Raw genomic sequence first — 27,379 nt, forward strand, 5'->3', positions numbered from 1 at the left:
GGCTGCCATCTTTGGGGTCGCACAGAGTCGGACACGACTGAAGCGAATTAGCAGCAGCAGCAAGGACCATCGATGACATTCTGAGCAATCTCCTGTGAACAATTTTAGAGATGCTAAAGCCCAAACCAGGCTGAAATTTAAGTGCATAGTTGGAACTAGACGGTCAATGATGTGGACTCCCAATATCCTCAGTAATAGGCCACTAGTAGAATGTCCCAATATTGATCACAGACCCCATGTTCCACCCTCACTCAGCCATTAAAATATTTCCCCTGACAGTGTTTGGGGATTTGCGTCTTTGAAGCACCAGCTGCTAAGACACCTTGCTTGGTCCTACAATAAGCACTTTCCCGCCGCCCCCCCCCCCACCCTCCGCCAACTGAAACCCACAGTCAATTCATAAATTTTTTTGCACAGAAGCAAGTAGACCAAGTCTGCTAGGGTAACAGGACTGAATGTTAAGAATGTGTGTATAGAAGGATGATACATCACTTTTATTTCAGAAATAAAGTAGATTTATTGATGTGAGTTTTCGATAACCCTGTACGTGAGATAGCAAAATAGACACAGATGTATAGAACAGTCTTTTGGACTCTGTGAGAGAGGGCGAGGGTGGGATGATTTGGGATAATGGCATTGAAACATGTATAATATCATATATGAAATGAGTCCCCAGCCCAGGTTCAATGCATGATACTGGATGCTTGGGGCTGGTGCACTGGGATGACCCAGAAGGATGGTACGGGTTGGGAGAAGGGAAGGGGTTCAGGAAAGGGAACATGTGTATACCTGTGGCAGATATATGTTAGTGTATGGCAAAATCAATACAATAATGTAAAGTAATTAACCTACAATTAAAATAAATAAATTTATTTTTAAAAAAAAAGAAATCATCCAAAAAGCTCCATACCTACATTGAAACCAAACACCATCAAGAGCCAACAAGTTCCAGAGGAAGACATACCATGCAAATTCTCCAACAACACAGGAACAGAGCCCGGAGCTTCAATATACAGGTTGCCCAAACAGCAAACCCATAGACATCTCAAACCTCACTACTGGACACTTCATTGCCCTCTAGAGAGAAGAGATGCAGCTCCACCCACCGGAACACTGACACAAGCTTCCCTAACCAGGAAACCTGACAAGCCACTCGTCCAACCCCAGCCACAGGGAGGAACCTCCACAATAAAGAGGAACCACAAACTGCCAGAAAGAGAAAGGCCATCCCAAACACAGGAACCAAAAAAAAGCCAACAACTTGAGTAATGAGATTTTGCATGCTTCATGGTTTTGGTTACTATTTCTGTCAGCAGTCTGTATTTGAAGTTGATGCTGAAGTAAACACTTGGTTGAACATTACTCTTCAATTGCTAGGAGACCAGTGATTTTGTGATGTCACAGCTTTTTGACCGGGAGGACCTCTGTGATTGTCCAGAGAGTTTCTCTCTGTAGGCCAGCCAAACATCATTTGAAGTTGCATTGTGTAAAAGCAGACAAATGAGAAAATTATCTGAAGAAAGATTTCCCTGAGATGGCACATATTTCTTCAGAAATTGAAGATGGACCTCCTAAAGATGAATCCACTGGTTCAGAAACCTCCATTAGATCTTATTGGTATGATTATACACCTGCGGACTCAGTTTTGAGATCTATGATTGAAGAATATGCTTTTCAGGCTTTGTCTGAGGATCTTGTGAGCAAAAGGCCACACTACACATATTCTGTCTCTGAAACAGATGATGTGAATGATTTTCTTTCACTCACATTTCCACAAAAGCTTTGGAATATAGTTGAAAGTGATCAGTTTGAATCTATTTGGTGGGATGAGACAGGCACATGTAGAGTGATCAGTGAAGAACTCTTTAGGAAAGAAGTCTTGGAAAGAAAGGAGCCTTTCAGAATATTTGAAACCAAGAGCATGAAAAGTTTAATTCAACAGCTTAATCTTTATGGATTTAATAAAAACCGACAAACCGTTCAAAGATCGGCTTCACTACCTGTCTTTCTGGAAGAAGAAAACAACATCTCTCTTTTGAGTAAGGTATTCCAAAATTTTCACTTATCGGCAATATATCAGATTAAATCATGGGACCTAGAATGCATGTTCATATATGTAGCTAAAACGGAGTTGAAACTTGAGGTAACAAAGTATTGAAAACGTTTTCTTTTTGAAGTTGAGAACAGCTGGAGGTTAGAATATTGGATGTTTAACAAACCTTCCTAGTAACGTGAAACCAGATACAAGTTCTGAAGCTACTTAAAGTGGTATTTACGGTATATATACAACGTATTTTTAGTTGAGCATATACGTTCTAACATGTTACCTGTTAAAACTACCAACAGAGGTATTTTATTTGATGTTATTTCATTGCTTCCATTAAAGGAAACATAGAGATATGAAGGAATTAAATTAGTAAAGAATGAAAAATGAATATAATAGAGAAGAAAATGTAACAAAACCAAAACTTTATTTTCCCATATGACTACTAGGAGACTTCCAGCAGAACAGGGCCTTTAAAAAAGACTCTGTAAAGGGTCAAAAAAGAAATATTTTAGGCTTTGTGAATATCATCATTGGCATTAATTAAGTTTTCAGGCATAGAGAATAACCAAAGAAGCTGGCAAGTCCCTGTTCCAACTTTAAGGACTCTGAAAACGGAATTTCACACAATTCTCATGTCAGAAAATAAAATTCTTTTTGGTTTTCCTCAGCCATTAAAAGTGCAAAGCTATAAAATAAAAAAAAAAAAAGAAGAAGAAGAAGAAGAAAAAGTAAAGCTCATTCTCAGCTCACAACAGACAGTGCAAAAACAGGGGCAGGTTGCCCTGCCTTGATTGAAATGTAATTCCAAGAGGAGGGACGTCAAGATCCACTGTATGGTCAAGTTCCTTAAGCAAAGACCTTGCTTAAGGGAGGTCATCCCTGAGGGCTGTGAGTGCTGGACACCATCACTGGACTCCCCTGGTAGACTCGGAGGCCGTTCTCAGCCCTGTGCATCTGTTTTCTCTTCGCGTTTGGTGAGCTGAGCAATCTTGACCCAAGACCCTTGAGATTCAGATTCAGCCTGACCACGCCTCCAGCAGGCGATTGTACGGGGTGAGGGGGTGGGGGGAGGGCTCATCGCCCGCGCATGCGCCCAACTCGGCCTCGAGGCCAATCAGATTGCAGGCGCCGACACCTGGCCGCCAATCATGGGAGACGCCCGCACGCCTGTAGGGGGAGCTGAGGCAGCGCCCCGGACCTGAGGAAGCGTCATCCCCTCAGGCTCGCCTCCTCAGCCTTGGTCCGGGAACTGCCTAGGGCAGGTGAGCCACAGGCAGTTCTGTCTCCTCCGCCAACAGGGACCGGTAAGGACTGGAGCGTGGTTCAGCCCAAGCGGTGCCTGATGGCTAAAGGGAGGGTTTCTCGGGTCCCCACTCGCACCAGGCCTTGCTCGGCGGGGCGGCCGGTGAGGGCCCGCGGGCCCTCAGGAGGGAGCGTGCGGCAGGACCCACAGGCCTCAGGCTCCTTTCGCCCTCTCCCCTCTCTAGTCTAGGCGGGCTGTGCTCTCCAGCAACTTTCCTGCCCAGGGGGTGGGACAGGCCAGCTCACGGAAAGGGCCTCTTAGGCCCCTGGCCACCGACACCACCCCCAGCTCTCCTGTGGAACCTAATGTATTTAAACACACACACACACAAATCTTCACGGCCCAACCTGGTTCTGCACCCAGGCACAGTCAGGCGGGCGCAGCAAAAAAAAAAAAAAAAAAAAAAAATCGATCTAGTGGCCTCTTCACTGCCCTGGTGCTTTGGTCGTTTTCCTGTTTCCTCTGCGTCTCCTCGAACTCCAGGGCTGCCCCGTCCCTGGGGGCCCCGAGATTCAGGCCTTTGGTTCGGGAAGTTGGCAGATGAGGTATTTGTTTGTTTGTTACTGAGAGAAGGGAGGTGGGAGGAAGAAGCTCAGGGCAAAGGAGTTCAATCACTCGGTCTGGTTGAGTGTGAGACGCCTGGTCAGCATCCGTAGGGTAGGACCACGTAGGGCCTGGGGGAATAGAATGTTCCCGGAACAGGTGACTCACCCTGAGCTTTTCCTCTGCTTGTCCCCAGGATGTGACCGTTTGCTGCCTGGTAGGTCTCAAGCGCTCAGGATTTCAGTGGGCCCCTGAGGTAAGGTGACAGACATCTTTACAATAAGGGACAAAGTTGTGGCTTTCTTACTTTCCGTTTTTCTCCTTTCATTCGTCGGCTGACACGTTGGTGTTGAGAGAGAGTATTCCTGATTGGGGATTACCTGTCCCTGATTGCGGGTGCTGACTTCAGGGCAATCATGGTTTCAGGTTTGCAGCTTTCGGAGTGGCAAGCTTAAAAACAGGCAGGGTGACTTGCTTTCTCCTGCCTTCTTGAAAGAAAAAAAGTAAGAGCACCATGGGTCTTAAGCTGTGTAGAGCTGACTCCTACCACTTGGTGAGGCTAAAATGGGGAATGCACATATCCTAAGGTTTTAGCTAGCAGAGCAAAGCAATGCAGGTGTGGGGGTTCCCTGGTGGCCTGGTGATTCGGATTCTGGGCTTTCACTGCAGTGGTCTGGATTCAGGCTCTGGTCAGGGAACCGGGACCCCACAAGCCAAGCAGCATGGCGAAATGAATAAATGAATCAAGTGGTTCATTCAGAGAAAATGTGTGTGGTTTAACATGTTCACGTGGGATTACTTGCTCATTTCTGTACCCTTAAGGGCTTTATTTCATTAAGTTAGTGAACTCCACTGGATGGGGGCGAGGGACCACATGAGTTCATTTCATGCATGTAAACAAGATCATAGGTAGCTCTATGCCCAGCAACTTGTGCCTACAGCTGTGTTGTATACTTATCTTGCTGGTACAGCTTTGAACTTCACAGCATGTTTTGTTTTGGTCACAACATGTGGCTTCATAGGATATTCGTTCCCCAACCAGGGATCGAACACAGGATCCTGGCAGTGAGAGGACTGAGTCCTAACCAAACCACTGGACTGCCAGGCAACTCCTGTGTTTCGGTGCTTTGGATTGTTTTGTTTGTGTGTGTGTGTGTGTGTTTAAAATTTTTGCTATATTTATAGGAGAACTCTTCTGTGTGTAAGTATGATGTGAGTGGTATGAATAACTTGAAATGTTTGTGTTGTACATATGATCTCAAATTGAATAGTTTGAAAGAACTTAACACTTGTTTTCTCTTGGCCTAGGATCTCGCCTGAGGTAGTCAAGCTTTTGTCTGGCTTGGCAACCTCTGAAGACTTAGTTTGTTGAATCTAAGCTCTCTCACTTGTCTGTACTCATGAAGCCTCAGTTCCTCCTTCTGTGGGCCTCTCCAAGGGGCTTCTCTTGTGGAGGCTGCTGTCTTTTCTCAGAATGAGTGATTCAGGAAAGCACTTGCACCCATGATAAAGTGCAGAGTCTTCTTTCAGATGTTACACATCTTCACTTGTGTATTTGCTTAGTCTCACAGGTCAACCCTGTGATAGATTGAGAGAGAACTATGCAGCGGTGGGAATATCAGGAGATTCGATTCACTTGAAGGCTGGTTACCATACCCATTAATCCACCATGCCAGCCTTTTTTTCATATGATCTCAGCTCTGTCAATGTGAGCAAATTATTTGGCTTGTGTACTCTTCTTGTGTGCTGCTACTGCTGCTAAGCTGCTTCAGTCGTGTCCAACTCCGCAGTCTCATGGACAGCAGCCCACAAGGCTCCCCCTTTTCTGGGATTCTCCAGGCAAGAACGCTGGAGTGGGTTGCCATTTCCTTCTCCAATGCATGAGAGTGAAAAGTGAAATTGAAGTCTCTCAGTCGTGTCCGACCCTTCGAAACCCCATGGACTGCGGCCTACCAGGCTCCTCTGTCCGTGGAATTTTCCAGGCAAGAGTACTGGTGTGGGTTTCCATTGCCTTCTCCAGCTTGTGTGCTCTCCAGCTTGATCTACTCAATTCTTGATGTACTCAGTTCTAGACCTACTCATTTCTTGATCTTCTAGCAAGTCTCCTCTTTGTCCCAGATTAAGTTTTCTGTTTCTCTGGATGGTTCCCATCAGCAAACAGACTGACTATAATGTGACCTGTCGTTAAAAATCCATCTTTTGGTGACACATTCTGCTTCTGCTGCTTTTATTTCATATTTGTTTATTATAGACTTCTGCAGAGTTGTTCCTAGACTTTGTTATCTCGAGTTCTCTCATTTTCCTTTAAAGCCACTCTTGTCAAGGCCACAAGTGAATTTCAAATGTTTAACTCAGTGGTCAATTTTTAGTTGTTATTTTATTTAATTTATTGGCAGCGTTTATCAGAGTAGTTCATTTCCTCGTCCCTGAAAAAAATGTTTCACTTGGATTACAGAGTGCTTCTCTTTCCTGTTTCTCTTCCACCTACAGTTCTCCCACATACAAAGTGTGACCTTTGTGTCTGGCTTGATTCAGATGTCATATTTTCTTTTTCAATATTTATTTATTTAGCTCTGTGGCATGTGAGATCTTAGTTCCCAGCCCAGAGATGGCACCTGTGGAGAGTCTTAAACGCTGGATCTCCAGGAAAGTCCCCTCGTTTGTGTACTTTCAAGATTCCTCCATTTCATGGCTGTATAGCAGTGAATGTTTTTGTTTTATTTTTATGGCTGAATATGGATTATGAATATGGTAAATGACTTCCATGCATTCCATTTTGAGCATATACCACAGTTTGCTTATCCATTCGTCAATGAATGGATAATACGTGGATGGTGTACTCTTTGTGGCTATTGTGAGTAATGTTGCTGTGAACACTGACTTTGCATGGACTGAACATTTTCACTGTTGTGGATATATACAAAAGATGAAATTGCTGCATCATATGGCTCCTCTATATTTAATTTTTGAGATACTGACAAACCACTTTTGCAAGAGTGGTTGTACCATTTTACAGCAGTTACCTCAACAATATCTGAAGATTCCTTTTCTCCACATCCTCTGCAGCACTTGTTATTATTCGTCATTTTGATTGGGTGTGAAGTAGTATGAGTGTGAAGTAGTATTTCAGAGAGACTGCTTTACATTTTGCTAGGGGCTTCCCTGGTGGCTCCGAAGGGAAAGTGTCTGCCTGCAATGTAGGAGACCTGGGATCAACGCCTGGGTGGGGAAGATCCCCTTGAGAAGAAAATGGTAATCCACTCCAGCACTCTTGCCTGGAAAATCCCATGAACGGAGGAGCCTGATAGGCTACAGTCCATGGGGTTGCAAAGAGTCGGAAATGTCTATTCAAATTCTTTTCCTGGTTGTTAAATGCTTTTCTTTTTTTAATTGTTGTAGAAAACATCCAACTTAAATTTTTACCATTTTAATCATTTTTGCATGCTAAGTATTTCACACACTTTCATCAGCCTTTTGGAGAAAGAAATGGCAACCCACTCCAGTATTCTTGCCTGGAGAATCCCATGAGAAGGGAACCTGGTGAGCTTTCGTCCATGGGGATGCAAAGTTGGGCACACCTGAGTGACTAACACATATACACACACATAGTCACAGTGTTGTTTTGTTGTTGTTGTCATTGTTTTAGCTGTGCTATGCAGCTTGAATGACAGTTCCCTGGTTGAGGATCATACCCAGGCCCCTGATAGGAAACTGTGGAGTCCTAACCTCTGAACTACCAGGGAATTCCTTATCACATAGTTATGAAACAGACCTCTACACCTTTTCATCTTGCAAAATTGAAACTCTATACCCATCACCTGTCCCATTAAACAACAACTCCTCTTTTCTTGACTGTTGACCTAGACCATGGACTCTATCGTTCTTTTTTGTTTCCTTTATGTTGCTTGACTATGTTAGCTATTTCATACAAGTAGAAACTTACAGTATTTGTCTTTTTGTATGACTGGCTTGTTTCATTTGGCTTGATGTGTGCAATGATCATGCATGTTGTAGCATGTGAGAGAATTTTCTTCATATGGCTAAATAATGTTTCATTGTATGTATATATCACATTTGATGGACATTTAGAAGCTTCCACCTCTTAGTTGTTGCAGTTAGTGCTGCCGTGAGCACGGCTGCGCAAATATCTCAAGACCCCATGTTAACTTCTTTTGAATTTATATCCTGAAGTGGAATTGCTGAATCATGCATCAGTTCTATTTTTTAATTTTTGGAGGAGCCTTTAAACTGTTTTTTGTAGCAGTTGCACCTTGTTAAATCTATTCATAACACACAAGGATCCAATTACTGTACATGCTTGCCAACAGTTGTCTTTCCTTTCCTTCCCTTTCCCTTTCCTTTCCTTCCTATGTAAACACACACACATATGCACACACAATTTTTTTCATATCCTTTTCCATTATTGTTTATCACACATTATGAATATAGTTCCTTGTGCTATCCAGTACGATCTTGTTTGTCTATTGTATATATTATAGTTTGCATCTGCTAGTCACCAGCTCCCAATCTATGCCTGCCTGACTTTTCCCCACTTGGTAATCACATAGCTGGCTCTCTATGTCTGTGAGTCTGTTTCTGTTTTGTAGATAAGTTCATTTGTGTCATATTTTAGAGTCCATGTAAGTGATACCATATGATATTTGTCTTTCTTTTTTTTTTTAATTTTTATTTTTACTTTATTTTACTTTACAGTACTGTATTGGTTTTGCCATACATTGACATAAATCCGCTACGGGTGTACATCAGTTCCCAATCCTGACCCCTCCTCCCGCCTCTCACCCCATATCATCTGTCTGGATCATCCCTGTGCACCAGCCCCAAGCATCCTGTATCCTGCATGGAACATAGGCTGGCGATTCGTTTCTTACATGATAGTGTACATGTTTCAGTGCCATTCTCCCAAATCATCCCACCCTCTCCCTCTTCCTCAGAGTCCAAAAGTCCATTCTATACATCTGTGTCTCTTTTGCTGTCTTGCATACAGGGTTATCATTACCATCTTTCTAAATTCCATGTATATGTGTTAGTATACTGTATTGATGTTTTTCTTTCTGGCTTACTTCACTCTGTATAATCTGCTCCAGTTTCATCTATCTCATTAGAATTGATTTGTATAAAGTCTGCAAGCAGTAAATGCTGGAGAGGGTGCAGAGAAAAGGGAACCCTCTTACACTGTTGGTGGGAATGCAAACTAGTACAGCCACTATGGAGAACAGTGTGGAGATTCCTTAAAAAATTGCAAATAGAACTGCCATATGACCCAGCAATCCCGCTGCTGCGCATACACACTGAGGAAACCAGAACTAAAAGAGACACATGTACCCGAATGTATATCGCAGCACTGTTTGTAAGAGCCAGGACATGGAAACAACCTAGATGTCCATCAACAGATGAATGGATCAGAAAGCTGTGGTACATATACACAGTGGAGTATTACTCAGCCATTATAAAGAATATATTGTCTTTCTCTTTCTGACTTCCTAAGTAGTATTTTTAATGCTAGTGTAGATTCAAGTATATACTTAACTTCATTTTCAGAACAGTTGTTGCTACTGTATAGAAATGTGATTGACTTTTAAAATATTTCTCTTGTATTCTGCAAGCTTTATATTAATTCTAATACTTGTGGTTTCTTCAAGATTTTCTATATAAAAAGGTATGTTATCTCCAATATACTTTGACTTTTTCCTTTCCATTCTGAAGGCTGTTTTTTTTTTTTTTTCCTTCTTTTTTTTTAAATAACAGCAACAGTTCCTTTTTCTTACATAATTGCTCTGGTTATAGAACTGCCAGTATAATGTTGAGCCAAAGTGTGTCGTAGACTTCCTTGTGTTGTTCCCAGTCTTAGAGGGAAAGCTTTCAGTTTTTCATTATTAAACATGATGTTAGCTGTGGGTCTTTTACAGGTACCCTTTGATTGGGAAAGTTCTCTTCTGTTCTTAATTATTAAGTGTTTTTTTTTTTAACCCCTGTTATGAAAAGGTGCTAGATTCAGGGAAATGCTTCTTCTGCAGGCAGATGTGTTTTTTGTTCTATTGTTTTAAAATGGCATAATGTTGATTCACTTTCATAAAATGAATCAACTTTGCATACCTCCATAAATCCCATGTAATCATGGTATACAGTCTTTTTTATATGTTGTTAGATTTTGTTTGCCAGTATTTTGTTGAGGACTCTTTCACTTGTATTCATAAGGGATATCAGGGGTGTGTGTGTGTGATGTCTCTGTCTGATATTGGTATGAGAGAAATACTGGCATCACTTTGCCTGCTATGTGGGGAAGAGACCTGTGGCGTGAAGGATGAAGCATTGTTGGATTTAGAGGGAGAAATTTAGGATATATCAGTGTGGAATTGGGGTGAGATTATCAAGAGAGTTCATTGTCAATTTCCTAGGCCTGTGTTAAGTGCTTGACATTGAATTATGCTGTTTGTTAACTAGGTATAGATAGATTATACTTTGAATTTGCTACCTATTTTCTTTGTTAACATTTATGAAATTAGAATTTGTGAATCAGGTGTAATGTGCATTTAAGATACATTTTCTTCGAATTTTACTACAAAACAAGATGCCATTGACTAGCTGATGCCTTTTAAAAAGAGCTGTTAACCTTAAGTCTAAGAAATAAGCATGTTTGTCTTTAAGAGACAGAAACACCTTTAAAAGTTATAAATTTGCCCAAGAAGATGCAGCTGGTGTGCAGTTAACTTAGAATTCCAACTTAATCTTCTTTGCCTCCAAAGTCCATGTTTCTCAACACTGTACAATAATGCTTTTGCAAAAACACTCGTCCTTTACATGTGATTTTACCTAGTGATCAGTAGTGTTGGGGTTTTTTTTCTTTATTTTTTTAACTAGAAGAGATTAAAGTGAACATGGGACAAAGCTATGATTCTAGAGCCATGTAGACTTGTAGTCATAGGTTTTTCAGCTGTCATTGAGTCTCGTTGACACTCGGTGCCTTTGTCTGTAAGATAAAGGTGTTTATAATTACCCTAGAGTTTTGGAGATAATCAAATAGCTCATTTTTCTGTGCTTAACTAATATGTATATGTTTATACTTAGGTGGCAGTTTGTATAAAGGAAGCACTGGGACTTGTGGCCGCACCCTCTAAGAATAAAAAAGGATTCAAAATATGGAACTACCATGTATGTTACGTGAAGAAGAACAAGAGCCAGAAGTACGGAAAGGGAGGGAGAAACCAAACAAGTAGATGATGATGATGATGAAGTGATATTGGTCGGAGTGGAACTTGTAAATGAAGATGCTGACGTGATCTTTGTTGGGATGAGCTCAGCTTCGAAACCAGTCGTTTCAAACATACTGAACAGAGTTAACCCAGGTTCTTGTTCAAGGAGAAAAAGGTATGGTCTCTTCAGGAAAGGTAACACTCACAGATTACAGCCTGTTAGTCATGTGACTCCTACATCAGAAGCAAAGACTGTCTTGCCAGTTTCTGACTCTGAATCAAGATCAACAGATAGTCCTATTATTATTGAACCTCCGTCTCAAGCTGATTATAAAAGTATTTCACCACAAAGAGTGCCAAATTGCTTTTCAAAGGAGTCATGTTCTTCTTTGATTACCTTCACAAGTTCATTGCAGCATCCAGTAGAAAGAGCGGTTTCTGCAGGAGATATGAATAAAAGTCCTCATGTCTCAAAGCGACTTTCCACTTGTGAAACAAATAGCAGAAATCCCAGAAGGCCTAAGCTCAGTGATGGGGAACATTCTTTAGCTTTGTCCCCTTCAGGTATTTTTCATACAGTGACTACTCAGCAGAGCACACCAGACAGTGTCCATACCTCACTAAGCCATGTTCAGAATGGAGAACCTTGTCCAACACCTTTTCCAGAGGACAGTGTTCATTGCAAGCCTGTAAGACCTTTAGGGGAAAATGGACTGACAAAAACTGATTTTCCAAGTTTAGCAAGTCCAAACAAGATTATTGACCCCACAGAAGGAAATCTGATTGTGTTTCTTCGTGACTTCTACTATGGAGAGCATATAGGAGTTGAGTAGCCAGAACTGAAGACCCACACAGCGTTTAAATGCCTCAGCTGCTTGAAAGTTCTAAAAAATGTCAAGTTTATGAATCACATGAAGCACCATTTGGAACTTGAGAGGCAGAGAGGTGACAGCTGGAAAACCCACACCATCTGCCGGCACTGCCTCCGCCAGTTTCCTACTCCCTTCCAGATGCAGTGTCACATTGAAAGTGTCCACACTCCCCAGGGGCCCTCCGCAGTCTGTCGCATCTGTGAGTTGTCCTTTGAGACAGATCAGGTTCCCTTAGAGCACATGAAAGACAATCATAAGCCTGGTGAAATGCCCTATGTATGCCAGGTTTGCAGTTACAGATCATCATTTTTTGCAGATGTGGATGCACATTTCAGAGCATACCATGGTAACACTAAGAATTTGCTTTGCCCATTTTGTCTCAAAAATTTTAAAACTGCAACAGCCTACGGACGTCATCATAGAAGGCACTGGGAAAAGAGTTTTCACCAGTGTTCCAAATGTCGGCTGCAGTTTTTAACTTCCAAAGAGGAAAGGGAGCACAAGACCCAGTGTCATCAAATGTTTAAGCCTAAGCAGCTAGAAGGATTATCTCCTGAAACAAAAATTGTTATTCAGGTATCACTGGAAGCCCTTCAACCAGGATTGGTGGGAGTAGCATCCATTACTGTGAACACATCTGATTTTGAATCATCACCCCCCAAATCTAAAAGTAGGAGGTCAAAAAAAGAAAAAAAAAACTTAATTCTACTTTCAGTAAGTCTGAAGCAAGTATTTCAGTCAAAGTTGAATACCCCATTAAAAACAAAAAAAATTATAGGGTTATTCAGTAATATCAAATATAGGGAAACTGATGGGTAATTTATGTGTTTTTGTTTTAAATACAGGAAGTACAGTTTTGTTTGATCTGCATATTGAGACGTTATTTAAAAATCTATTATCTGTTTTTCATAGAATTGTCAACATGTTAAAAGAATGTGTGCGTGTGTGAGAGAGAGAATGAGAAGTGGAGAAAGGAGAAGTAACAACTTACTCTGGTATTTCATGTTACTTGTAAGTTCGAAGGCTCTACTATACACATAATCTGTAGAGTGTTTTAGCAACGTAATTTTCAACTGTTTTCATGCCTTGAAGTTCTCAGTATCAGCTATATAGCCAGATTTGAATGTCACTCTCTGAAGTGCCTCTTGGGCTGATCGAAGATAACCTGGCCCTGAAAGCGTGCAGTGGAGAAGTTGATGGAGAAGCTATGTTGTGAGTTTGGACCAGACACGGGATTTAATCAGTGAAGGGCTGTGGCTTCTTGTCCCAGCTGAGGAAGAGGCATACATTCACTCCAGGCATAGAGCCAAGGTAGAACGAACACTGTCTCAGAGTGCGTTTACCTAGCCCAGGGACATCTCAAGGAAGCCAACGGTTAAAATGCCTGTGTTTGGTGAGAGACCCTTGCAAGCATCAAGCAGGCCCTGTGTATCACTGACTGCAGTTGGAGAAGCAGAGATAGTTAATAGAATGAGACCTGGTGCCTGTGGACCTCCTGTTGAGTGATCAAAAGGGGAATTTGATTCATTGCGTCCCCTTTGCCAGTTGGCTGGCCTGTAGTCCCAATGAGGTAGGCATATCTGTGTCAGACACGGTCGTAAAGCAAGTTAAAATTCCCAAAGGAAAAAGAGCCTTGACGTCCACTTTGATTTGTGCCGGACCCATAGTTTTAACTGCAAAGGATCAAACACAGGGAATCTGTTCAGTTTTCGAACTGGGCTACATTAAGTTCTCTTACCCTTAAGCTACAATGGAGTTGTCCAAGAATAGTGAATATAGTGGGTAAAAATAGTCCAGGATGATTAAACCCTTTTTAGCACTTTTCCTTACCTTTTCCAGTTACATGTGTCTTACCCTAGTTGAGCATGTGAAGATTTCAGTTTTGTATCTTATCTTGCCTTGGACACAAATGTAGTAGCGTTAACAGCTAATTCTTGGCGTGTGTAATTTCGCATTGTATCAAACTAACTGAGTTTCAGTCTTACTTGACACAGTCCGATGTGCAAGAATTATCTCGTTTATTTCAGTAATTATCAGGTCATAGAGTTATCCTTCCTCTAATCTATCCAACTATCTAATCTGTGATTATACGTGTGAAAATCTTTTTTCTTGCTGTCTCCAAGGGCTCTTTCACAGACCTGTGGGGTACCCTCTAAGTATTGGTTCCTGAACATCAGCACACTTGGCTGCCTCCATAGGTTCTTGGAGTTGAGTCTCCTCCTGGAGTTGAATGTCACCCCTTCTCCACTTCTGGCACAGATAGCTAGCAATCTCTGTGCACCATTCAAGGAAGCTGGGATCCTGTCTGTAGACCTGTGCCAGGAGCAATCTCTCCGTTTCCTCTTCCTTTCTCCTCCTCTTTGTCTCTCCCCACTCTCCCCACTCCTCAATTTATTTAAATCCTCTAAGCTTTCACAAAATGCTGGAAAGTGATAATCACCAAGGGGTTATCATCCCTCTCAGAACTGAAGAGGAAGGACTACAGATGAGTAAGCTGTAGTGAGTCTATTGTGTCTGTAAGAAACGCCGCGGGAAGAAAGAGCCACCTCTATGGACCGCTGATCAGAGCCTTTATTGGGCGGTCGCTCTTGGGCAGAACTCCCGGGGGTGGGTGAGCAAGGAAGCAAAGGGAGTCTGCGAGGTATGAGGGGTGGGGAAAGGTTTTATAGCCAGGGCCGGGCTCCCATATAAGGTAGAAATCACGGGCTACAGCGGTGGTTGGTGTCCAAGGGCTCCACGTCGGCACCTGATTGGACTGCTTGGTTGCCGGCCCGCCTCCGGGACTTGTGTGCGGCACTTTTCTGGGGCATGCCTCAACATGCCCGACCTTTCAGTCTCCATTTTAGGTAATTTCCTGAGTGTAAATTCAAATGCAAATACATTGTATTTATGTACTCAAAGCTTGCTTGGTTTATTTGCCCTTTGAATATTTTACTAGGCCTTTCCAGTTAGTTTACTTGGGCCAAAGCACTTTGCTAAGTGTCAGCTTAAACCACTTTTAGGTGTATAAAGAAGTGTGTGTGTGTTCTGGTCTCAGGTGAAAACTCTATGTATAAATAAATGTGCAGACTATTGCATTCTTATCTCCTTTCTTCAATTTCTATAGTAAAAATACGAAATCTTTTAGTTATGTGTTTTTTTGTTACTTAGCATTATCAACACTGTTATTGTTAGTTGCTTTGAAGTATGCTCCTGAGGAGTACAAGTTGTATTTATTGCCAAATTAAAAGTTTCCAGCGATATGGTCCTTGACTGCTTCCTCTCTTCCATTCTCTGTCCTTCTACTCTGCTATTTTCCCCAGTAATGTACTCTTTTTGACATCACTGGCCTTGGTTTTCCTCCATCAAATTCCATGTCTTTCCAATCCAAAGACTGCAAGTGCTGTTCTTCTGGAAATGCTCTTCCCGTAGGCCTGCATGCCTTGCTACCTCCCTTGTTTGAGCTCCACCAATGCTGTTCAAATAACACAATCAAATCTCCAACCCCCTCTCTTTCCTCCTCCTCCTTCAAGGCACTTGAAGTCTCTATCCTCTTCTTCCCTCTCCAGCCTAAATTTCCTAGATTTTCATTAAAAAAAAAAAAAGAGATAATAACATCAGGGCTTTGCTTCTTAGAATTAACTTGAGTCAGTTTCTTTGCCTTCAAATAAAAAATAGTTAATAGTGAGTTGAGTTCTTTCAGAAGCTACTTCTGTTTTTCTATTGATATCTCTATATTTTTTTTCACACAATGACACTTTGGTTTGTTTAGAAATATGTTGAATATCTATCAAGATATTTTGTTATTGCCCTCTGTGAATTTCCTTGTCTGGTTTGCTTGTTCTTTCAGGTAAAATTATTTTATTAATAAAAGAGAAGGGGACTACAGAGGATGAGATGGTTGGATGGCATCACGACTCGATGGACATGGGTTTGGGTGAACTCGGGGAGTTGTCGATGGACAGGGAGGCCTGGTGTGCTGCGATTCATGGGGTCGCAGAGTCAGACACAACTGAGCGACTGAACTGAACTGATTATAACAAATGAGAGCTGTCTCAAGGTGACATATATTAATTTTCTCCATGAAAATGAGAAAGCTTTTATTCTCTCAAACAATGTCTATAGTCTCTTCAGCTACACGTATGTATTTACCCCCTTATTTTTAGAGCAAGTAAAAATCAACAAAAGTGCAACTATTAATCCAAAATCACAAATGCTATTTCCAAGAAAGCTATCTGCTACTAGAAATATTTAAGTTATCCGTTAATATGAGAAAAACAATTCAGTCTTGGTCTTCATGACTACACGCTCTACCTTTGGACATCAAAGCGGCTCATTTCAAATGGCACGCTAAATGCTGATTTAGCAACATCTCACACTGCGTATTTGAAAGGTCGGGCAATGCCGGGCATGTTGAGGCTTGCCCGGGCGTGTTGAGGCATGCCCTGGAAAAGTGCCGCACACAAGTCCCGGAGGCGGGCCGACAACCAAGCCGTCCAATCAGGTGCCGACACGGAGCCCTTGGACACCAATCACCGCTGAGCCCGTGCTTTCTACCTTATATGGGAGCCCGGCCCTGGCTATAAAACCTTTCCCCACCCCTCATACCTTGCAGACTCCCTTTGCTTCCTTGCTCACCCGCCCCCGGGAGTGCTGCCTGAGAGTGACCGCCCAATAAAGGCCCTGATCAACAGTCCATAGAGGTGGCTGTTTCTTCCCACAGCGTTTCTTACAGTATTCATCAAATCTTGGCTTTCCTTTCCCTCATGAACTCTACTGATTTTAAAATTAGGTTGATCATTAACAATATTTTGCTTGAGATCACATTGATGCTTGTTCTAAAGTGCTTAAAATTGTATTTCAAGATAAGGCATGAAATGTTTAAAAACAATTATGTCGAAGAATAGTCAAGAGACCACCTAATTCTTCTGTCACTTGAAAACACTGACATAAGCATTAGCCAGTATGGGACAATGTCTTCTTGACTTAAATGACAAAAGCGGGCATCAGAATAAAGAGAAACAGATAATTAATATAAAACTGGTACATTACTAAATTTTGTATTAAGGCCTAACATCAAAGTGATAGCCACTGCAGCCATGATTAAAAAGTTCCTGCTCCTTGACCATTAAGGTGTGACCTAAATCAAATCCCTGATGATAATACAGTGGAAGTGAGAAACAGATTTAAGGGACTAGATCTGATAGAGTACCTGATGAACTATGGACAGAGGTTTGTGACATTGTACAGGAGACAGGAATCAAGACCATACCCAAGGGAAAATAAAATGGCAAAATAGCAAAATGGCTCTCTGAGGAGGCCTTACAAAACTGTGAAAATAAGGGAATCAAAAGGCAAAGGAGAAAAGGAAAGATAGACCCGTTTGAACGCAGAGTTCCAAAGAACAGCGAGGAGAGAAAAGAAAGCCATCTTCAGGGATCACTGCAAAGAATTAGAGGCAAACAATAGAATGGAAAAGACTAGAGATCTCGTCAAGAAAATTAGAAATACTAAGGGAACATTTCATGCAATGATGTGCACAGTAAAGGATAGAAATTATATGGACCTAAGAAGCAGATATTAAGAAGAGGTGGCAATACATAGAAGAATTGTACAAAAACTATCTTCATGACCCAGATAATCACGATAGAAAGTTCACTCACCTAGACCCAGACATCTGGAATGGGAAGTCAAGTGGGTCTTAGGAAGCATCACTATGAACAAAGGTAGTGGAGGTGATGGAATTCCTGTTAAGCTATTTCAAAACCTAAAAGATGATGCTATGAAAGTGCTGCATTCTATGCCGGCAAATTTGGAAACCTCAGCAGCGGCCAGGGGACTGGAAAATATCAGTATTCATTCCAATCCCAAAGAAAGGCAATGTCAAAGAATGCTCAAACTACTATACAATGGCTCTCATCTCACACACTAGAAAGGTAGTGCTCAAAATTCTCCCAGCCAGGTGTCACTAATACTTAAACCGTGAACTTTCTGATGTTCACCATCTGCAGTGATTTTGGAGCCCCCAAAAATAAAGTCTGACACTGTTTCCACTGTGTTCCCCATCTATTTCCCATGAAGTGATGGGACCAGATGCCATGATCTTCGTTTTCTGAATAGTGAACTTTAAGCCAACTTTTTCACTCTCCTCTTTCACTCTCATCAAGAGGCTTTTTAGATCCTCTTCACTTTCTGCCATAAGGGTGGTGTCATCTGCATATCTGAGGTTATTGATATTTCTCCCAGCAATCTTGATTTCAGCTTGTGTTTCTTCCAGTCCAGTGTTTCTCGTGATGTACTCTGCATATAAGTTAAATAAGCAGGGTGAAAATAAGCAGCCTTGATGTACTGGTTTTCCTATTTGGAACCAGTCTGTTGTTCCATGTCCAGTTCTAACTGTTGCTTCCTGACCTTAAGGGGATACCAAACATTGATAGGCTGTGCCATCATAGGCCCCATTAACTCATTGTTTGATATCATAAGAACTGTATGCTTGATTTTCATTTTTTCATGGCATGTTCAAGGCACATTATGAGAAACGAATGTCATGATGAGGAACAAGAAAGAACCAAGAGCAAAGAGTGCTTTTCTTGGAAAATGATTCAACTAAAACACCTGGGAGTCGAGGTGATCTTAGATGTTCAAGACATATTTCATGCACAGTTGTGACTCAAATTGCCATTGAGTATGTTTTGGGTTGTTTGGTTAAAAATGACACCATCCCCCATGAAACAGTCAGCTGACACTCAAGATGTGTGCTGTGCTGAGTTGCTTCAGTTGTGTATGACTCTGTGTGACCCTGTGGACCATAGCCCACTAGGCTCTTCTGTCCATGGGATTCTCCAGTCAAGAATCCTGGAATGAGTTGCTGTGCCGTCCTCTAGGGCGTCTTCCCAACTCAGGGATCAAACCCATGACTCTTATGTCTCTCATGTCTCCTATATCTCCTGCATTGGCAGGCACGTTCCTTTCAACTAGTGCCAACCTAGGAAGCCCAGGTCAGCCATAGCAAATTCATTACCCTCTTCTTTCCTGATTGCACTGAAAAAATAATCTGTGAACAGTTCCACCTCTTTAAAAAAAAAAAATTTAAAAAGAGTACACTTCAAAATTGTAATAACATGAGCCGTCCTTCTTAAAAGATGTTTCTAGAGCTGCGAGTCCTTGGAAGAAAAGCTATGACAAACCTAGACAGTGTACTAAAAATAGAGATGTTACCTGACACACAAAGGTTCATCTAGTAAAAGCTATGGTTTTTCCTGTAGTCATGTGTGGATGTAAGAGTTGGACCATGAAGAATGTTGAACCCTCAAGAATGGATGTATTTGAACTGTGGTGTTGGAGAAGACTCTTGAGAGCATCCGTTGGACTGCAAGGAGATCCAACCAGGACATCCTACAAGGGGTCAGTCCTGAATATCGTTGGAAGGACCAATGCTGAAGCAGAAACTCAAATACTTGGGCCACATGATGCGAACAGCTGACTCATTGGAGAAGACCTGGATGTTGGGAAAGATTGAAGCCATGAGGAGAAGGGGGTGACAGAGGATGAGATGGTTGCATGGCATCACTGACTGAATGGACATGAGTTTGACCAATCTTTGGGAATTGGTGATGGACAGGGAGGCCTGGCATGCTGAAGTCCATGGGGTGGCAAAGAGTTGGACACAACTGACTCTGTGAACTGAACTGAGAGCTCCTGCAAAGCTTGAATTACACAGATCAGTGGTAAAATACTCCCTGGGATTGTACAGAGACAGAAACTAATGATGAGAGTACATCACTGTACGCCTTGGGGTGGAGGTTTTTTATTTTTATTTTTAATTTTTATTTCTTTGACAGGCTTCTCTGTTATCAGAGATGTACTCTCCAATTGCTTTGCAATTGCATCCTCTTTGCATGACTCAGCTCTCTGGAGACAAGGGAACTCAGAAGAGTGACCACCAGGGAGGTGATATCAAGAATATCCTGGCTTTGTAGAAGCCTGTGCTATCTTATGCTCTCCTCTGGATGGCTTCCTAGTCATAGCTGATAAGTCATGAGTGTGATTCATGGCCTTTGAAATCTGATTCTGCACAGAAGTTCCGCCTCCTTTTGTTCTGATCTCTGGTGGTTGTGATTTTCCACATCTGAGCTCTACTGAACACCCCTTTCCTGTGTTGACTCCTTAATGTCCATCGAGTATGTCCCTTGACCTGCCTTCCCAGCTCACTTAGTCCTTGTTTACATTCGTATTCCCTGCCCTGTGTTGCTTTGAACCACTGCCGATCTGTGATCTGTTCTGGGTGGGGGAGATGCTTTTACCTGTCTACCTAAAGGATAAGCTGCATTTGCTCACATGATACAGGATCATTCCCCTGCTTCCATGTCTGTCCTTCTGGGAGCCCCCCACACTCCACCCACCACTGCCTCCAGGGTATCCTTCAGGTTTCTGAAACTCAAGGTCAAATTCCTCATCTTCCTCTTCCTGTACTTATCTTTAACAGCTCCTCTGCCAGGGCACTGCACTCCTCAGGCTGAAATTCTTCATTCGGGGGCCTGGGTTCGGACCCCTTCTCATGGACTATACACCCCTATATGTGCCGGGCCTTTCAAGTTGCTGTCCAGGGAAGGTCTTTCATCGCCATCCACAAGCTTTGCCCCTCTTACCCCCACTGCCATGACCCAGTCGCTTCCTAAGTAGGTCCTGACTCTCATGAGAATTGGGGGTCCCGTGGCCTTCGTGGGTAAACATCTTTCATCATCTGTAAAGTCTATTGAATGAAATATGAAAGCTTGCTTCCAAAAAGACTTCCAATGAGTGGTTTTCTTTCTTTCTTTTTTTTTTTTTCCCCTCTTCCCTCTTGCTGTTTTCAGGATAAATCTTTGCATAAGGACAGCAAAGCAGTATGCTCATTTTTGGGAGGGATGCTGGGAGGGATTGGGGGCAGGAGTAAAAGGGGACAGCAGAGGATGTGATGGCTGGATGGCATCACCAACTCGATGGACGTGAGTTTGAGTGAACTCCAGGAGTTGGTGATGGACAGGGAGGCCTGGCGTGCTGTGATTCATGCGGTCGAGAAGAGTTGGACACGACTGACAGATTGAAATGTACTGACTGAACTGGGGACCTCAAGAGGAGTTTTACAAGCCAAATTCCAGTGAATAATCTTAAGTCAGAGTATTCAACCTGGTGAGAGAGCTTGGGGCTTTCCTTCTGACTGGTGCATATTACAGGCATTGTGGGTGGGGTGTGGATTCCTTTATCCTTGTCTGCTTGCCTTTTTGTACAGGGTGGTTTGTTGTTGTTTCTGATCTACAGTAAGCGATGCTGAGAACTTTGCCTGGGGGTTGTAGGACAGGATTGCTCCATTGTTGGCTCCTGCAGACAGTACCCTCTGCAACTGGCAGTGCCCAGCACTCTCTTGACTGGCGATAAAAGGAATGTACATGTCTGGAATGAATGATGCACTTAAGGCACGACTTATCACATGTAAGATATGATACACTATACAGAGCTGGCAGGCAAAGCCATATTCCTGGGTCCCTAGGTCCAGCTTCAGGTCTGTGCTTCACCAGGTTCAAGCCTAACGACGTTTCCCTCATGGGAGAAGTTTGATGGTGTCAAGATTTCAGACTAGAGGTCTTCAAAGCTGCCTTATTTGCCACTCTTCACCATGAGTGAGAAAAATGTTGAATAAATGCTTTGTTTTGGTGAGGAAGCCAAGGAGGGCAGGGATCCCCAGCTACTCTGTCTCTCAAACCTGGAGCCATTTTTGCTGGGAGTGTAGGTGGAGTATGGTTTGGGAGAGGCAGATGGGCTGCCTTGGAATGCAGTCTTTGTGGCTGGAGGAGGAGCTGGGCAGTCTTTGCAGACGAAGGGAAGCGACACAATATGCTCTGGGCTTCAGGGTGAAGCCAGATGTTCGTTCAAAAACATATATATGCATATTTTTGGCCAAGTAAGATCTTCCTCGAAGCTCTTCTGTCTTCACTGTAGCATTTAGAATCTTTAACTGAGTAATACTCCATTGTGTATATTTGAACAGTTCTAATGAGGTAGATGAAACTGGAGCCTATTATACAGAGTGAAATAAGCCAGAAAGAAAAACACCAATACAGTATACCAACACATATATATGGAATTTAGAAACATGGAAATGATAACCCTGTATGCGAGAGAGCAAAAGAGACACAGATGTATAGAACAGTCTTTTGGACTCTGTGGGAGAGGGTGAGGATGGGATGATTTGGGAGAATGGCATTGAATTATGTATATCATATATGAAATGGATTGCCAGTCCAGGTTCAATGCAGGATACAGGATGCTTGGGGTTGGTCACTGGGATGACTCAGAAGGATGGTACGAAGAGGGAGGTGGAAGGGGGGCAGGGTTCAGGATGGAGAACACGTATACACATTCATGTTGATGTATGGCAAAACCAATACAATATTGTAAAGTAATCACTCTCCAATTAAAATAAATTTGTGTTAAAGAAAATAATCTTTAGCTGTGGCATGTGGGATCTAGTTCTCTGACCAGGGATTGAACCCCTCACCCTGCATTAGGGAGCGCGGAGTCTTAGCCACTGGACCACCAGGCGAGTCCCTTAGCCAAACGCTAATGACAGCACTTTGAGAGAGTCTTGTGTGCAAGGATTTGTGGGGATGAGAAAGAAAAGCCCACCAGGTCATGGCTGAGTCATTATAGATGATGGGTTGCTGTAGGGAGTGCTACTTTAAGAACCTGTCCTAAAATCCTGCATGTTCCTCCATCATCATGGTTTCACCTAAAGGCTTTCTTGTGATGCTCAAATTCAACAGCTCTGTGCGAGTCTGGTTGTTGTCTCTTTTGGGACACATGCCCCTTCTTTCTCCTCCATGATGTTGAAGCTGAAACTCTAATACTTTCGCCACCTGACATGGAGAGCTGACTCATTTGAAAAGACCTTGATGCTGGGAAAGATTGAGGGCAGGAATAGAAGGGGACGACAGAGGATGAGATGGTTGAATGGCATCACCGACACAATGGACATGGGTTTGGGTGGACTCCGGGAGTTGGTGATGGACAGGAAGGCATGGCGTGCTGCCGTTCACGGGGTCGCAGAGAGTCAGACACAACTTAGTGACTGAACTGAACCTGCTCCTTCACCCTCTTTTTCCAGGAAGCCCAAGGGTTCTGTCCTTTGCTGTTCGTGGGTCTGTTTTCTGTGTGGGCAGCCTCCATCACTGCCTTTCCAGTCTTTAAGTTCCTTCCCCTGTTGTTCACTCCATTTTTTTTCTCTGGGACTTCCACCTCCCACCCCCCCACCCCCCCAGATAACTGCCCACCAACCCTCCGACTGGAAACAGCCCCTGGGCCTCCCAGCTGGGGCATGTCAAAATACAAGCTCTCCACAACGTGTCCATAACCTTGGCTGGTTCTGGGTGAGTATGTAATCTTGGCCAGGTGGCAGCTTATTAATGTTGGGATCTGTCATTATGTTGGGATGAAAATTGTCTAGAATTTAAAACCAGTTGTTCGCCAAATGAATTGCTCGTGGTTCTGTTAGGGGTAGTCATTTTGTTTGTCGTGTCAGCTTACAATAAATAATTGGCTCTGTTATCCTAATGTGTTGTTCTCAGGTCCAGGCGGAGAAACAAGTCCAAGTACCATGTGGTTTCATACATGAGCCTGTCAGTGGCTGCATTTCCAGCTCTGTGACTCCCAGAGGAGGAATGTTTCCTTGCTTTAGTGCCTGGTAAGGTTTGGAATTGACTTTCAGGTCAACCCTGTTATATAGTAGGAGCACAGCAAACTTTCAAAACTGTACATAAACATTCATCTTTTTTGCTACTTTTCCTAGCAGTTTGTAAAAAGAATGGCTTTTTGGTGTAGAACAGAGGTTGGCATTTTTTTTTTTCAGTAACAAACCAAGTAGTAATTATTTTTGGCTTTATGGGCCCCAGATTATTCCATTCTCTCCAGTAGCAGTGAATAATCAAATAGGTGTAGTTGTATTGCAGTAAAATTTTATTTACCCCACCCCCCCCCAATAAAAAAGACAGGTGTGTAGATATTTTGCAGGGGGAGGATAGGATACACCATCTAGCATGTTGGGTTTTCCTGGACAGGGATGGGACCCAGGCTCCCTACATTGGGAGCATGGAGTCTTTTTTGTTTGTTTGTTTGTTTTGAACTCCATTATCTTCATTACATATATATATATATATATATATATATATATTTAACTGGAAGCTAATTACTTTACAATATTGTATTGGTTTTGCCATACATCCACATGAATCCACCATGGGTCACTGGACCACCAGGAAGTCCTAGCTGGCTGGATTTGATTCCTGGGCCATAGGGCTTCTCTGAGAGTTTAGCTATTAAGGAATCCACCTGCAGTACAGGAGACCCAGGTTCGATTCCTGGGTTGGGGAGATCTAGTGGAGAAGGGTTCGCCTACCTACTCCAGTATTTTTGGAGTTCCCTGGTGCCTCAGGGTGTAAAGAAACTGCCTGCAATTCAGGGACCCTGGGTTCAATCCTTGGGTTTGGAAGATTCCCCTGGAGGGAGAAAACAGTTACCCACTCCAGTATTTTTGTGTGGAGACCTCCATGACAGAGGAGCCTGGCATACTGCAGTCCATGGGATCACAAAGTGTCAGAGATGACTGAGAGACTAAGCACAGCATTCAGTTTCCAGGGCACTGGTACTGAAAGTAGGTTGGTTAATTGATGGCTTACTAAATGCTTAGTTAGGTTATTACTATATAATAAAAGCTGAGTTAAGGACTTACAGATTGAAAATTCTCAGCATAAAATCATAAAATCCTTTTAAGGAGTCAGCCAATATACTTGTATACATACTGTGTATAACTCTGAGTAGGAAATGTTTTACATACATGGGTTCAATGCCTTGGTCAGGGAACTAGTTCCCACATTCCAGACCTAAGACTCTATGCCATGACAGAAAATCAGTCTAGCAGTTCATGGAAATGTTTAATCTAGTTGCCACATGACCCCGCCATTCTACTCCTAGTTTTACACACAAGGGGAATAAGGACGCATATTCACACACAAACATGTGTATACAAGTGTTCATGTGTGCTGATAGCCAAATGTATGAATATGAGAGTTGGACTCTAAAGAAAGCTGAGCACGAAAGAATTGATGCTTTTGACCTGCAAATATTTTGTGCTGGAGAAGGTGTTGGACAAGGCTCTTAAGAGTCCCTCGGACTGCAAGATCCAACAAGCCCATCCTAAAGAAACTCAGTCCTGAATATTCATTGGAAAGACTGATGTTGAAGCTGAAACTCCAATACTTTGACCACCTGATGCAAAGAACTGACTCACTGGAAAAGACCCTGATACTGAGAAAGAATGAAGGTGGGAGGAGAAGGGGATGCCAGAGGATGAGATGATTGGATGGCATCACTGACTCAATGGACATGAGTTTGAGTAAGTTCTGGGCATTGATGATGGACAAGGACGCTGGCATGCTGCAGTCTGTGGGGTTACAAAGAGTCAGAGATGACTGAGCAACTGAACTGAACTGGCTCAATAGCCAAACAGTAGAAACAATGTAAATATATCCATCCCTGATAAACAGATAAATCAAATGTGGTCAATTGGTATAATGGAATATCACTCAACCATAAGAAGGAATGGAGTTCCCACACAGAGGTCAACAGGGATGCACCTGGAAAACACATCATGAGTGAAAGAAACCAGACACGAAAGGCCACCTGTTGTATGACTCTGTGTATATCAAGTGTCCATAGGAGGTATATCCAAGACCCACACATGGTTTCCAGGGCCCAGGAGGGCTGGGGAGTGACTGCTGACAGCCATGAGGTTTCTTCTGGGCTTAGGAAGCCTGTTCTCAACTGGGTGGGTGTTGAAAGTTCGACCACTCGGAGTACAGTTCATTCATATGTACATAGGGGATTGGTGTTTACTTGAGTTATAGCTAAGTAAAGCTGTTACATAAATAAAAAAAATAAAATATTAAAAGAAAGCTGTTACAGGAAAAGTCCTAGGTGCAGGACCTTTCTAAAATATTTGTTTATTCATTCATTTATTTATTTGGCTCTGGTGGGACTTTGTTGGTGCATGTGGGCTTTCTCCAAGTGTGGCAAACAAGGGCCCCTGTCCACTTGCAGCATGTGACCTTCTCATTGTGATGGCTTCTCTCGTTGTGGAGCATGGGCTCTAGGGCACACCACCTTCAGTAGTTGCAGCACGTTGGCTCAGTAGTTGCAGCACCTGGACTCTGGAGCCCAGGCTCAGTGGTTGTCGTGCACCGGCTTACTTGCACTGTGGCATGTGGACTCTTCCCTGAGCAAGGATATCACCCATGTCTGATGTGCTGGCAGGCAGAGTTTTAACTATGGGATCCCCAGGAAAGCTCTAGGTGCAGGATTGATGAGTGAGAAATAACTAGTCAATAATTTTATAACACCCGTATTTTTTTCTTTTTTTTTGGTGGGGGCGGGGAGGAGATCTGGAAAGCGAAGGGATCTCCCTGGATCCCCCGTTTCTGGTGTATTTTTGAGTGTTGGTGTATTTTGGGGTCCCTTCCATAAGAGGTAGGCCTTGCAGATACAAACCAGATGATGGGTACAGACCAGGAAAAGGGTGCATCCCTTGTCTCCCACAGGGAATCCTGGCCCAAGTTGGATATCTTCACTTCTGGGTTATCCTGAAGCCAGTCTGACAACTGGTAGGTGGCACAGAGCTGTCACCGACACATCCTCCTGTCTGTGTTCTGGGGACTGGTTTGCTCTTTTGGTGTGGGGGAAGGTTCCTGGACCCTCTTTCTGAGTTGCAGGTCAAAGAAAGGAGCAAAGCTGCAGCCATGGACAAACTGCTGGCTGGACATGAGACTGTGGGCATCAACGACATTGGTCTGTCCAGGTTTAGACAGGAGGCCATCTGCCTGGTGAAGGGGTTGCATAAGACCCTGAAGCTGAAGGTGAAAAGGTAAGACCTGGGTGTCAAGCCTTGTTGACAGACAGAGATGAGCAGGCCAGCAAAGTGTGCAGTCTCTTGGCTGCCCTGTGTCAACTGTGGCAGTCTCAATGTCAGCATGTGTGTGTCTGTGCATACATGTGTGAGCATGTACACTTAGGAAGTACAAGAGTGATTCATCTCTTGGTTAAGGATGAATCCAACATCACAATCTTAAAGGATTACCTCTTATTATTAGTTTTATGTTGAAGTATATTTAACTTAGTTAAAGCTCCAATCCTTTGGCCACCTGATGCAAAAGGCTGACTCATTGGAAAAAACCCTGATTCCGGGAAAGACTGAAGGTGGGAGGAGAAGGGGACAGCAGCAGATGAGATGGTTGCATGGTATCACCAACTCAGTGGACGCGAGTTTGAGCAAACTCTGGTAGGTAGTGAAGGACTGGGAAGCCTGGCGTGCTGCAGTCCATGGGATCACAAAGAGTCA

At 43.0% G+C, this 27,379-nt stretch overlaps 1 protein-coding gene and 1 pseudogene across 1 annotated transcript; both read left to right on the top strand.

Moving 5' to 3' along the window:
- Positions 1–1,534: 1,534 nt before the first annotated feature.
- Positions 1,535–2,038, top strand: LOC128070892 (heat shock transcription factor, Y-linked-like; the record flags this gene model as incomplete). The annotated part of the gene is made up of 1 exon (XM_052663963.1): positions 1,535–2,038. A coding segment is annotated over exon 1 (504 nt), but the record flags the coding sequence as incomplete, so codon positions are not given.
- A 1,157-nt stretch (positions 2,039–3,195) lies between these two features.
- Positions 3,196–26,909, top strand: LOC128070972 (zinc finger protein 280B-like; annotated as a pseudogene).
- The last annotated feature ends 470 nt before the right edge of the window (positions 26,910–27,379 follow it).

Source organism: Budorcas taxicolor, chromosome Y, assembly GCF_023091745.1.
Source record: "Budorcas taxicolor isolate Tak-1 chromosome Y, Takin1.1, whole genome shotgun sequence".
Taxonomy (NCBI): Eukaryota; Metazoa; Chordata; class Mammalia; order Artiodactyla; family Bovidae; genus Budorcas; species Budorcas taxicolor.